The sequence below is a fragment of the Oncorhynchus clarkii genome, chromosome 30 (assembly GCF_045791955.1).
Source record: "Oncorhynchus clarkii lewisi isolate Uvic-CL-2024 chromosome 30, UVic_Ocla_1.0, whole genome shotgun sequence".
Classification (NCBI taxonomy): Eukaryota; Metazoa; Chordata; class Actinopteri; order Salmoniformes; family Salmonidae; genus Oncorhynchus; species Oncorhynchus clarkii.
Window position 1 is genome coordinate 42,729,658 of NC_092176.1, and position 14,542 is coordinate 42,744,199.

At 44.5% G+C, this 14,542-nt stretch overlaps 1 protein-coding gene across 1 annotated transcript in view; it reads right to left on the reverse strand.

Annotated features, from left to right (window-relative positions):
* Positions 1–1,659: 1,659 nt before the first annotated feature.
* The window catches only part of LOC139389675 (CDP-diacylglycerol synthase (phosphatidate cytidylyltransferase) 1), a 50,024-nt gene continuing 37,141 nt past the window's right edge, over positions 1,660–14,542 (reverse strand). The window contains exons 9-14 of the mRNA XM_071136556.1: positions 12,202–12,289; positions 10,114–10,182; positions 9,847–9,999; positions 8,749–8,868; positions 8,080–8,183; positions 1,660–1,818 (exon numbers count right to left, since the gene is read on the reverse strand). Of these exons, the coding sequence (XP_070992657.1) occupies positions 1,692–1,818; positions 8,080–8,183; positions 8,749–8,868; positions 9,847–9,999; positions 10,114–10,182; positions 12,202–12,289 (661 nt within the window). The 3' untranslated portion in view covers positions 1,660–1,691. The remainder of the gene's footprint in view (positions 1,819–8,079; positions 8,184–8,748; positions 8,869–9,846; positions 10,000–10,113; positions 10,183–12,201; positions 12,290–14,542) is intronic.

Genomic DNA, 14,542 nt, shown 5'->3' on the forward strand with positions numbered 1-14,542 from the left:
ATATTAGGGCAGCGCCCAAGTCAAGTGTGTTTAGTATCTTCAACATATTAGGGCAGCGCCCAAGTCAAGTGTGTTTAGTATCTTCAACATATTAGGGCAGCGCCCAAGTCAAGTGTGTTTAGTATCTTCAACATATTAGGGCAGCGCCCAAGTCAAGTGTGTTTAGTATCTTCAACATATTAGGGCAGCGCCCAAGTCAAGTGTGTTTAGTATCTTCAACATATTAGGGCAGCGCCCAAGTCAAGTGTGTTTAGTATCTTCAACATATTAGGGCAGCGCCCAAGTCAAGTGTGTTTAGTATCTTCAACATATTAGGGCAGCGCCCAAGTCAAGTGTGTTTAGTATCTTCAACATATTAGGGCAGCGCCCAAGTCAAGTGTGTTTAGTATCTTCAACATATTAGGGCAGCGCCCAAGTCAAGTGTGTTTAGTATCTTCAACATATTAGGGCAGCGCCCAAGTCAAGTGTGTTTAGTATCTTCAACATATTAGGGCAGCGCCCAAGTCAAGTGTGTTTAGTATCTTCAACATATTAGGGCAGCGCCCAAGTCAAGTGTGTTTAGTATCTTCAACATATTAGGGCAGCGCCCAAGTCAAGTGTGTTTAGTATCTTCAACATATTAGGGCAGCGCCCAAGTCAAGTGTGTTTAGTATCTTCAACATATTAGGGCAGCGCCCAAGTCAAGTGTGTTTAGTATCTTCAACATATTAGGGCAGCGCCCAAGTCAAGTGTGTTTAGTATCTTCAACATATTAGGGCAGCGCCCAAGTCAAGTGTGTTTAGTATCTTCAACATATTAGGGCAGCGCCCAAGTCAAGTGTGTTTAGTATCTTCAACATATTAGGGCAGCGCCCAAGTCAAGTGTGTTTAGTATCTTCAACATATTAGGGCAGCGCCCAAAAACGTTAATTAGTGCACACTTTAGCAAAACATTATGCAACAGAAAACAGACGTTTCTAATTGGACAAATTCAGGTCAGTACCTCCCTGTTCCGGTCCGTTTTCTTCGGTTTGGTGTCTAGTGAATAAGACCCTGCTGTTGCTCCAAGCCAACACCAACCCAGGATAAACTGGTATCCTGCCCTGTGTCTTCCTTCAGTTTGGATAAAATCACTGTAATAATCTCCATCCATCCACAGGGTGACCGCCAGTCACTGTCCCCTACAGTACGCTATGATACAAACCATATGCGTTCTTAACTAGGTTCGATGTTGTTTCTTCAGAGCAACGCAGCCTTTAGTCTTTAAAATGTTGCTGCCGCTAGTTAGCATGGTAGCATTACATTGGCTTACTGTAGTTTGTTGGTGCAGGTGCTCGTGCAGGTCCCAGTGGTACATGTAAAGTCGCGAAAGTTTTGTTGTTATTTGTAAAAGGTAACTTCTTGTTGCTGGGAGCAACACCTTAGTTCACAGTAATGAGGACTGGTTAAAAGAACAAGAAAAACAAAAAGTCGCTGAGCAGAAGAGTTTCTGGAAGAAGGTAGAAAATCACCAAAAAAATATGATTGTCGTGTGTGGTCATCTACACCCAGTCCCAAAATGGCTGCTGTGCCATTTTTTCCCCTCTCGCATTACATGACATAGATCCAGAAAAACTAGATGTGTAAATCTAGTAACACACAAGCAGCCAAAATAAAATTTATCTCGGACACACTCTCTCTCTGTGTGTGTGTGTGTGTGTGTGTGTGTGTGTACTACATGGCAGCAGGGGGCAGTATTCCCCTGTCTCTCAGGCGGTCTCTCATGGCGTTGAAGATACTGAGCTGCTGCTCTGGCTGCAGGACCAACAGCTGCTGTAACACCTTGCTGGGGTTGGGACCCCTGGAACACAGACATAACATTAACATATTATAATATAAACAGCTGTTGGGACCTCTGGAACACAGACATCACATTAACATAACATTAACATAACATTAACATATTATAATATAAACAGCTGCTGGGGTTGGGACCTCTGGAACACAGACATAACATTAACATAACATTAACATAACATTAACATATTATAATATAAACAGCTACTAGGGTTGGGACCCCTGGAACACAGACATAACATTAACATATTATAATATAAACAGCTGCTAGGGTTGTGACCCCTGGAACACAGACATAACATTAACATAACATTAACATATTATAATATAAACAGCTGCTGGGGTTGTGACCCCTGGAACAGAGACATAACATTAACATATTATAATATAAACAGCTGTTGGGACCCCTGGAACACAGACATAACATTAACATATTATAATATAAACAGCTGCTAGGGTTGGGACCCCTGGAACACAGACATAACATTAACATAACATTAACATAACATTAACATATTATAATATAAACAGCTGCTAGGGTTGGGACCCCTGGAACACAGACATCACATGTCATTAATTCTTTTTGAAGTCAGTTTGGTTTCAGTTAGTTTTTTTTTATTTTAAGAATCCCAATTTATATTTCAATAATTTTTGGCAAACATTGAATGCTGTAACACAGAATAAAATAAAAGTCCCATCATGGTATAGTGACTGACCCATTACTGCTTATTAACATTACTTTAATACAATATTTCAGTGATTTTTTATTTATTTAACTAGGCAAGTCAGTTAAAGAACAAATTCTTATTTACAATGACGGCCTAGGAACAGTGGGTTAACTGCCTGTTCAGGGGCAGAACGACAGATTTGTACCTTGTCAGCTTGGGGATTTGCAACCTTCCGGTTACTAGTCCAACGCTCTAACCACTAGGCTACCCTGCCGCCCCATTATGTTATGGCGTATATTACATTAGTTTTATTTGATTACTTTATTATTTCATTCCAAGTCATCATCTCATCTCTATAGAGCTGCTGTCTGACAAAAATCACTATTTTAGTAGTTCTTCACAGTAAATAAGGTATACTTTTATGACTGCTGAATGCCAACTATCAAATCACTTAGATCACATATTTTCAGGTAGCGATACCTCAAAGCAATTTGTCTCTATGTATCCCCTCTTGATTGTGCATTATTCTGTTCCTTATGTAGCAGGCGTGCAAAGGATTATGGTCATTGTAGTTAATAGTACAGAAAACGTGGTTAAAATTCAGTTAGGACATCTACTTTGTGCATGACACAAGTAATTTTTCCAACAATTGTTTACAGACAGATTATTTAACTTATAATTCACTGTATCACAATTCCAGTGGGTCAGAAGTTTACATAGACTAAGTTGACTGTGGCTTTAAACAGCTTGGAAAATTCCAGAAAATTATGTCTTGGCTTTAGAGGCTAATTGACATACTTTGAGTCAATTGGAGGTGTACCTGTGGATGTATTTCAAGGCCTACCTTCAAACTCTGTGCCTCTTTGCTTGACATCACGGGAAAATCAAAAGAAATCAGCCAAGACCTCCACAAGTCTGGTTCATCCTTGGGAGCAGTTTCAAAACGCCTGAAGGTACCATGTTCATCTGTACAAACAGTACGCAAGTATAAACACCATGGGACCACGCAGCTGTCATACCACTCAGGAAGGAGACGCGTTCTGTCTCCTAGAGATTAACGTACTTTGGTGAGAAAAGTGCAAATCAATACCAGAACAGCAGCAAAGGACCTTGAAGATGCTGGAGGAAACAGGTACAAAAGTATCTATATCCACAGTTAAATGAGTCCAATATCGACATAACCTGAAAGGCCACTCAGCAAGGAAGAAGGCACTGCTCCAAAACCGCCATAAAATAGCCAGACTACGGTTTGCACATGGGGACAAAGATTTTGGAGAAATGTACTCTGGTCTGATGAAACAAAAATAGAACAATTTGGCCATAATGACCATCGTTATGTTTGGAGGAAAAAGGGGGAAGCTTGCAGGCTGAAGAACACCATCCCAACCGTGAAGCACGGGGTGGCAGCATCATGTTGTGGGGGTGCTTTGCTGCAGGAGGGACTGGTGCACTTCACAAAATAGATGGCATCATGCGGAAAGAAAATTATGTGGATATATTGAAGCAACATCTCAAGACATCAGTGGTCGCAAATGGGTCTTCCAAATGGACAATGACCCCAAGCATACTTCCAAAGTTGTGGCAAAATGTCTTAAGGACAACAAAGTCAAGGTATAGGACTGGCCATAACAAAGCCCTGACCTCAATCCCATAGAAAATTTGTGGGCAGAACTGAAAAAGTGTGTGCGAGCAAGGAGGCCTACAAACCTGACTCCATTACACCAGCTCTGTCAGGAGGAATGGGCCAAAATTCACTCAACTTATTGTAGGAAGCTTGTGGAAGGCTACCCAAAACATTTGACCCAAGTTAAACAATTTAAAGGCAATGCTACTAAATACTAATTTAGTGTATGTAAACTTCTGACCCACTGGGAATGTGATGAAAGAAATACAAGCTGAAATAAATCACTCTCTCTACTATTATTCTGACATTTCACATTCTTAAAATAAAGTGGTGATCCTAAATGACCGAAGACAGGGAATTTGTACTAGGATTAAATGTCAGGAATTGTGAAAAACTGAGTTTAAATGTATTTGGCTAAGGTGTACGTAAACTTCTGACTTCAACTGTCTCCAAACAGTGCTCTGGCATAGCTACACAGTCATCTGGCATAAGGTTCTGGTGTTTTGAGGGATTGGTATGGGACACTGTCTGTAAGATATTTTATATTGATGCTTTGCTTTAGCAGTGATCTACCCTGAAGGAGCAGAGCTTATATCACCACGACTTGCATTATAAGCTGCGAGGGAATCCTCCTGGCTAGGCGAATGTGACGACCCTTACCTGATGATACTGGCTAGGGGAATGTGACAACCCTTACCTGATGATGCTGGCTAGGTGAATGTGACGACCCTTCCCTGATGATGCTGGCTAGGTGAATGTGACGACCCTTACCTGATGATGCTGGCTAGGTGAATGTGACGACCCTTACCTGATGATGCTGGCTAGGTGAATGTGACGACCCTTACCTGATGAGGCTGGCTAGGTGAATGTGACGACCCTTACCTGATGAGGCTGGCTAGGTGAATGTGACGACCCTTACCTGATGAGGCTGGCTAGGTGAATGTGACGACCCTTACCTGATGAGGCTGGCTAGGTGAATGTGACAACCCTTACCTGATGATGCTGGCTAGGTGAATGTGACGACCCTTACCTGATGATGCTGGCTAGGTGAATGTGACGACCCTTACCTGATGAAGCTGTGAACCATATGTGAACTGATTGCCCCCCATCTATCTTCAGAGCTCGTGCTGCTAGGCGACCTAAACTGGAACATGCTTAACACCCCAGCCATCCTACAATCTAAACTTGATGCCCTCAATCTCACACAAATTATCAATGAACCTACCAGGTACCTCCCCAAAGCCTTAAACACGGGCACCCTCATAGATATCATCCTAACCAACTTCCCCTCTAAATACACATCTGCTGTCTTCAACCAAGATCTCAGCGATCACTGCCTCATTGCCTGCATCCGTAATGGGTCAGCGGTCAAACGACCTCTTCTCATCACTGTAAAACGCTCCCTGAAACAATTCAGCGAGCAGGCCTTTCTAATCGACCTGGCCGGGGTATCCTGGAAGGATATTGACCTCATCCCGTCAGTAGAGGATGCCTGGATATTTTTTTCAAATGCCTTCCTAACCATCTTAAATAAACATGCCCCATTCAAGAAATTTAGAACCAGGAACAGATATAGCCCTTGGTTCTCCCCAGACCTGACTGCCCTTAACCAACACAAAAACATCCTATGGCGTTCTGCATTAGCATCGAACAGCCCCCGTGATATGCAGCTGTTAAGGGAAGCTAGAAACCACTACACACAGGCAGTTAGAAAAGCCAAGGCTAGCTTTTTCAAGCAGAAATTTGCTTCTTGCAACACTAACTCAAAAAAGTTCTGGGACACTGTAAAGTCCATGGAGAATAAGAACACCTCATCCCAGCTGCCCACTGCACTGAAGATAGGAAACACTGTCACCACTGATAAATCCACCATAATTGAAAATTTCAATAAGCATTTTTCTACTGCTGGCCATGCTTTCCACCTGGCTACTCCTACCCCTGTCAACAGCACTGCACCCCCAACAGCAACTCGCCCAAGCCTTCCCCATTTCTCCTTCTCCCAAACCATTCAGCTGATGTTCTGAAAGAGCTGCAAAATCTGGACCCCTACAAATCAGCCGGGCTAGACAATCTGGACCCTTTCTTTCTAAAATTATCTGCCGAAATTGTTGCCACCCCTATTACTAGCCTGTTCAACCTCTCTTTCGTGTCGTCTGAGATTCCCAAAGATTGGAAAGCAGCTGCGGTCATCCCCCTCTTCAAAGGGGGGGACACTCTTGACCCAAACTGCTACAGACCTATATCTATCCTACCATGCCTTTCTAAGGTCTTCGAAAGCCAAGTCAACAAACAGATTACCGACCATTTCGAATCTCACCATACCTTCTCTGCTATGCAATCTGGTTTCAGAGCTGGTCATGGGTGCACCTCAGCCACGCTCAAGGTCCTAAACGATATCTTAACCGCCATCGATAATAAACATTACTGTGCAGCCGTATTCATTGATCTGGCCAAGGCTTTCGACTCTGTCAATCACCACATCCACTCAACAGCCTTGGTTTCTCAAATGATTGCCTCGCCTGGTTCACCAACTACTTCTCTGATAGAGTTCAGTGTGTCAAATCGGAGGGTCTGTTGTCCGGACCTCTGGCAGTCTCTATGGGGGTGCCACAGGGTTCAATTCTTGGACCGACTCTCTTCTCTGTATACATCAATGAGGTCGCTCTTGCTGCTGGTGAGTCTCTGATCCACCTCTACGCAGACGACACCATTCTGTATACTTCCGGCCCTTCTTTGGACACTGTGTTAACAACCCTCCAGGCAAGCTTCAATGCCATACAACTCTCCTTCCGTGGCCTCCAATTGCTCTTAAATACAAGTAAAACTAAATGCATGCTCTTCAACCGATCGCTACCTGCACCTACCCGCCTGTCCAACATCACTACTCTGGACGGCTCTGACTTAGAATACGTGGACAACTACAAATACTTAGGTGTCTGGTTAGACTGTAAACTCTCCTTCCAGACCCATATCAAACATCTCCAATCCAAAGTTAAATCTAGAATTGGCTTCCTATTTCGCAACAAAGCATCCTTCACTCATGCTGCCAAACATACCCTTGTAAAACTGACCATCCTACCAATCCTCGACTTTGGCGATGTCATTTACAAAATAGCCTCCAATACCCTACTCAACAAATTGGATGCAGTCTATCACAGTGCAATCCGTTTTGTCACCAAAGCCCCATATACTACCCACCATTGCGACCTGTACGCTCTCGTTGGCTGGCCCTCGCTTCATACTCGTCGCCAAACCCACTGGCTCCATGTCATCTACAAGACCCTGCTAGGTAAAGTCCCCCCTTATCTCAGCTCGCTGGTCACCATAGCATCTCCCACCTGTAGCACACGCTCCAGCAGGTATATCTCTCTAGTCACCCCCAAAACCAATTCTTTCTTTGGCCGCCTCTCTTTCCAGTTCTCTGCTGCCAATGACTGGAACGAACTACAAAAATCTCTGAAACTGGAAACACTTATCTCCCTCACTAGCTTTAAGCACCAACTGTCAGAGCAGCTCACAGATTACTGCACCTGTACATAGCCCACCTATAATTTAGCCCAAACAACTACCTCTTTCCCAACTGTATTTAATTAATTAATTTATTTTGCTCCTTTGCACCCCATTATTTTTATTTCTACTTTGCACATTCTTCCATTGCAAATCTACCATTCCAGTGTTTTACTTGCTATATTGTATTTACTTTGCCACCATGGCCTTTTTTGCCTTTACCTCCCTTCTCACCTCATTTGCTCACATTGTATATAGACTTGTTTATACTGTATTATTGACTGTATGTTTGTTTTACTCCATGTGTAACTCTGTGTCGTTGTATCTGTCGAACTGCTTTGCTTTATCTTGGCCAGGTCGCAATTGTAAATGAGAACTTGTTCTCAACTTGCCTACCTGGTTAAATAAAGGTAAAATAAATAAGTAAAATAAATAAAGCTGGCTAGGTTAAAGTGACGACCCTTACCTGATGAAGCTGGCTATGTAAACGTGAGTGAAGGTAGCCATCAGATACTGACAGTCGAAGCGATCCATGATGCCCCCGTGACCAGGGATGGTGTCTGCAAAATCCTGACAGGAGAGAGAGAAGTTTTTACAGAGAAGGACCTGAGAGCGAGCGAGAGATAGATACGTTTTTAGTGGAGTTTGGAGTGTGACTGTTTGAGGTTGTGAACAGGTGTCTTTTATACTGATAACAAGTTCAAACAGGTGCCATTAATACAGGTAACGAGTGGAGGACAGAGGATCCTCTTAAAGAAGAAGTTACAGGTCTGTGAGAGCCAGAAATCTTGCTTGTTTGTAGGTGACCAAATACTTATTTTCCACCATAATTTGCAAATAAATTCATAAAAAATCCTACAATGTGATTTTCTGGATTTTTTTTCTCATTTTGTCTGTCATAGTTGAAGTGTACCTATGATGAAAATTACAGGCCTCTCTCATCTTTTTAAGTGGGAGAACTTGCACAATTGTTGGCTGACTAAATACTTTTTTGCCCCACTGTAAGTTATTACAGAGAAGGTCCTGAGAGCGAGCGAGAGCGAGAGATAGATAAGTTATTACAGAGAAATCACAGATTGTGTCTTTAAGGTATCCATGGAGATCACCCTACGCCAGCCTGTGTGTGTTCTCTCACTTTGATCTGGAACGCTCGCTTGAAGCCGCTGGCGAAGAATCCTCCAAAGGGCCCAATCAGAGAGGCGAAGGTGGAGAGCACCACACTGTGGATCTGATACGGGTACAGGTTCACTGTTTTCTGTAGAGACGGACACACACACGTTGTTTAGGGTTTCCGATTGGACTCACTAAAACAAGTACCACTATGTATTGGGAATCAGCTAATTAGTAAATGTTCTGAACAACATGGTAAATACAACTCAGTATTGACCATGTCTAGAACACACGACAACTCAGTATTGACCATGTCTAGAACACACAACAACAACTCAGTATTGACCATGTCTAGAACACACAACAACAACTCAGTATTGACCATGTCTAGAACACACAACAACAACTCAGTATTGACCATGTTTAGAACACACAACAACAACTCAGTATTGACCATGTCTAGAACACACAACAACACTCTACTCTCTGTCTGTCTCCCATGCTCAACAGACCAGTAACAGACCAGTCTGCCTGTCTAGAACACACAACAACAGACTCTCTCTCTCTATCTCCCATCCTCACCAGACCAGTAACAGACCAGTCTGCCTGTTTAGAACACACGACAACACTCTCTCTCTGTCTCCCATCCTCTCCAGACCAGTAACAGACCAGTCTGCCTGTCTAGAACACACGACAACAGACTCTCTCTGTCTCCCATCCTCAACAGACTAGTAACAGACTCTCTCTCTGTCTCCCATCCTCAACAGACCAGTAACAGACTCTCTCTCTGTCTCCCATCCTCACCAGACCAGTAACAGACTCTCTCTCTGTCTCCCATCCTTACCAGACCAGTAACAGACTCTCTCTCTGGCATCCTCACCAGACCAGTAACAGACTCTCTCTCTGTCTCCCATCCTCAACAGACCAGTAACAGACTCTCTCTCTGTCTCCCATCCTCACCAGACCAGTAACAGACTCTCTCTCTCTCTCTCTCTCTCTCTCTGTCTCGCATCCTCACCAGACCAGTCTGCCTATTAATGTCTAAGCCATCTAGGAGCACATGAAACCATATTTTGAATTCTTCAACTGGGGATTTCTAGGAACGTTTCAGGAATTTCCTTACCCATGTGAGGATGTTCTGGACAGCGAAGGGAAATGTGTACTGTTGCATCACAAAGATGTCAGAGGGTTCACAGTCCGCAGTGAAACGGTTGGTCTCGCTGTTGTACTCCACAGGACATACAAAGTACTGGAACTGAGCTAGCAGGTAGGCCAGCTAGGAGAAACACAGCAGAGGATCATCAGTGAGGATGGACACTTTATTTCCGTGCTCTAAATGTAAAAAGGTACGACCACTATCATCGTAACTTTACTGCGCTGTAGTACTCACTACGAAGCCACAGACCAGGGTCCCGAAGAAGCCTCCTATAAACCCCTCCCACGTCTTCTTAGGAGACAGCTGTAAGAAAATTAAAATAAATATACATTTCATTTGGAACGTGTTAGGCCCAATTATTTCTCTATATGTATTTTAAAATTCATGAAATATTTATATATATTTTTCATTGCAATTCCACTTCCTGAACTGGGAGTATAGAAACTGAATTGAGAGTTGAGTGGAGACAGATACAATAACAGCGTTTCACACAGGGGATGACATAGTGTTTCACACAGGGGATGACATAGTGTTTCACACTGGGGATGACATAGCGTTTCACACAGGGGATGACATAGCGTTTCACACAGGGGATGACATAGCGTTTCACACAGGGGATGACATAGCGTTTCACACAGGGGATGACATAGCGTTTCACACAGGGGATGACATAGCGTTTCACACAGGGGATGACATAGCGTTTCACACAGGGGATGACATAGCGTTTCACACAGGGGATGACATAGCGTTTCACACAGGGGATGACATAGCGTTTCACACAGGGGATGACATAGCGTTTCACACAGGGGATGACATAGCGTTTCACACAGGGGATGACATAGCGTTTCACACAGGGGATGACATAGCGTTTCACACAGGGGATGACATAGCGTTTCACACAGGGGATGACATAGCGTTTCACACAGGGGATGACATAGTGTTTCACACAGGGGATGACATAGTGTTTCACACAGGGGATGACATAGCGTTTCACACAGGGGATGACATAGCGTTTCACACAGGGGATGACATAGCGTTTCACACAGGGGATGACATAGCGTTTCACACAGGGGATGACATAGCGTTTCACACAGGGGATGACATGGCACGTCACATAGGGATGACATAGCGTTTCACACAGGGGATGACAGTATCCAGCCTGTCCTGGCCTTACCTCAGTGTGCCAACCCTAACCCCAAGCCACATGTGACTCATCTTCACTGGGAAAGAAGAAGGTCATCTATCTGTCCTACAGCCATACTGAGAATCTCTGTCTGTTTCTCATTGTGTGTGTGTGTGTGTGTGCGTGCGTGTATGTGTGCGTGTGTGCGTGCGTGTATGTGTGCGTGCGTGCGTGTATGTGTGCGTGTGTGCGTGCGTGTATGTGTGCGTGTGTGCGTGCGTGTATGTGTGCGTGCGTGTATGTGTGCGTGTATGTGTGCGTGCGTGTATGTGTGCGTGTGTGTGCGTGTGTGTGCGTGTGTGTGCGTGTGTGTGCGTGTGTGTGCGCGTATGTGCGCGTGTGTGTGCGTGTGTGTGCGTGTGTGTGCGTGCGTGTATGTGTGCGTGTGTGCGTGCGTATATGTGTGCGTGCGTGCGTGTATGTGTGCGTGTGTGTGCGTGTGTGTGCGTGTGTGTGTGTGTGCGTGCGTGCGTGCGTGTATGTGTGCGTGTGTGCGTGCGTGTATGTGTGCGTGCGTGCGTGCGTGTATGTGTGCGTGTGTGTGCGTGTATGTGTGTGTGTGCGTGAGTGTATGTGTGCGTGTGTGTGCGTGTATGTGTGCGTGTGTGCGTGCGTGTGTGTGTGTGCGTGCGTGTATGTGTGCGTGTGTGTGCGTGTATGTGTGCGTGTGCGTGTGGAGGGGTTGGGTTTAAGCAAAAAAAAGACTCATTGCAAGAATGTCCAATAAAGTATTCTTCTTGTTTTTAGGAGCTCCTCTTCTCTTCGTGGATGGACTGGGATTAGGGTGGAATTGGGCCCAAAGTAACCCTGGTACAAACACGTCATATATTTAAGCAATAGGGAATCTCGGGGCTTTGTGGTATTATATGGCCAATATATCACGGCTAAGGGCTGTTCTTGGCACGACGCAACACGGAGTCCCGGGATACAGCCATCAGCCGTGGTATATTGGCCATATACCACAAAGTCCCCAGATGCCTTATTGCTATTATAAACTGGCTACCAACCTAATTACAGCAGTACAAGGAAATGCTCTGTCACACCCGTGGCATACGGTCTGATATACCAACAGCTGTCAGCCAATCAGCATTCAGTGCTCAAACCACCCAGTTTATAATATATATATAATATAAGTGTACCTTAATGAGTGGCGTTCTGCCAAAGAAGAAACCAAACAGGTAGGCCATGATGTCATTGCATATCACTATGGAGATGGGGACGATGAACCTGGAAAACAACATTCAAGATGTAAACATTGTCAAAGATTTGAAAAAAACTGTTTACCGGTTATAGACACCGCTTACATACAGATTCAATATACCGTAACATACAGTGCCTTGCGAAAGTATTTGGCCCCCTTGAACTTTGTGACCTTTTGCCACATTTCAGGCTTCAAACGTAAAGATATAAAACTGTATTTTTTTGTGAAGAATCAACAACAAGTGAGACACAATCATGAAGTGGAACGACATTTATTGGATATTTCAAACTTTTTTAACAAATCAAAAACTGAAAAATTGGGCGTGCAAAATTATTCAGCCCCTTTACTTTCAGTGCAGCAAACTCTCTCCATAAGTTCAGTGAGGATCTCTGAATGATCCAATGTTGACCTAAATGACTAATGAGGATAAATACAATCCACCTGTGTGTAATCAAGTCTCCGTATAAATGCACCTGCACTGTGATAGTCTCAGAGGTCCGTTAAAAGCGCAGAGAGCATCATGAAGAACAAGGAACACACCAGGCAGGTCCGAGATACTGTTGTGAAGAAGTTTAAAGCCGGATTTGGATACAAAAATATTTCCCAAGCTTTAAACATCCCAAGGAGCACTGTGCAAGCGATAATATTGAAATGGAAGGAGTATCAGACCACTGAAAATCTACCAAGACCTGGCCGTCCCTCTAAACTTTCAGCTCATACAAGGAGAAGACTGATCAGAGATGCAGCCAAGAGGCCCATGATCACTCTGGATGAGTGGGAGACTGTCCATAGGACAACAATCAGTCGTATATTGCACAAATCTGGCCTTTATGGAAGAGTGGCAAGAAGAAAGCCATTTCTTAAAGATATCCATAAAAAGTGCTGTGGAAAGAACTGAAAACTGCTGTTCACAAATGCTCTCCATCCAACCTCACTGAGCTCGAGCTGTTTTGCAAGGAGGAGTGGGAAAAAATGTCAGTCTCTCGATGTGCAAAACTGATAGAGACATACCCCAAGCGACTTACAGCTGTAATCGCAGCAAAAGGTGGCGCTACAAAGTATTAACTTAAGGGGGCTGAATAATTTTGCACGCCCAATTTTTCAGTTTTTGATTTGTTAAAAAAAGTTTGAAATATCCAATAAATGTCGTTACACTTCATGATTGTCCCACTTGTTGTTGATTCTTCACAAAAAAATACAGTTTTATGTCTTTATGTTTGAAGCCTGAAATGTGGCAAAAGGTCGCAAAGTTCAATTCGGCCGAATACTTTCGCAAGGCACTGTACCTGGTAAGCTACCGTCCTACCGTAACATACCTGGTAAGCTACCCCCCTACCGTAACATACCTGGTAAGCTACCCCCCTACCGTAACATACCTGGTAAGCTACCATAACATACCCGGTAAATTACCGTAACATACCCGGTAAGCTACCGTCCTACCGTAACATACCCGGTAAGCTACCCCCCTACCGCACCATACCTGGTAGACTACCGCCCGACCGCACCATACCTGGTAGACTACCGCCCTACCGCAACATAGCTGGTAGTCTACCGCCCTACCGCAACATAGCTGGTAGTCTACCGCCCTAACGCAACATAGCTGGTAGTCTACCGCCCTACCGCAACATAGCTGGTAGTCTACCGCTCTATCGCAACATACCTGGTAGTCTACCGCAACATACCTGGTAGTCTACCGTAACATACCCAGTAGACTACCGCCCTACCGTAACATACCCGTTAGACTACCGTCCTACCGTAACATACCCGGTAGACTACCGTCCTACCGTAACATACCCGGTAGACTACCGTCCTACCGTAACATACCCGGTAGACTACCGTCCTACCGTAACATACCCGGTAGACTACCGTCCTACCGTAACATACCCGGTAGACTACCGTCCTACCGTAACATACCCGGTAGACTACCGTCCTACCGTAACATACCCGGTAGACTACCGCCCTACCGTAACATACCCGGTAGACTACCGCCCTACCGTAACATACCCGGTAAGCTACCGTAACATACCCGGTAAGCTACCGTAACATACCCGTAAGCTACCGTCCTACCGTAACATACCCGGTAGTCTACCGTAACATACCCGGTAGACTACCGCCCTACTGTAACATACCCGGTAGACTACCGCCCTACCGTAACATACCTGGTAGACTACCGTCCTACCGTAACATACCTGGTAGACTACCGTCCTACCGTAACATACCTGGTAGACTACCGCCCTACCGTAACATACCTGGTAAGCTACCATAACATACCCGGTAAG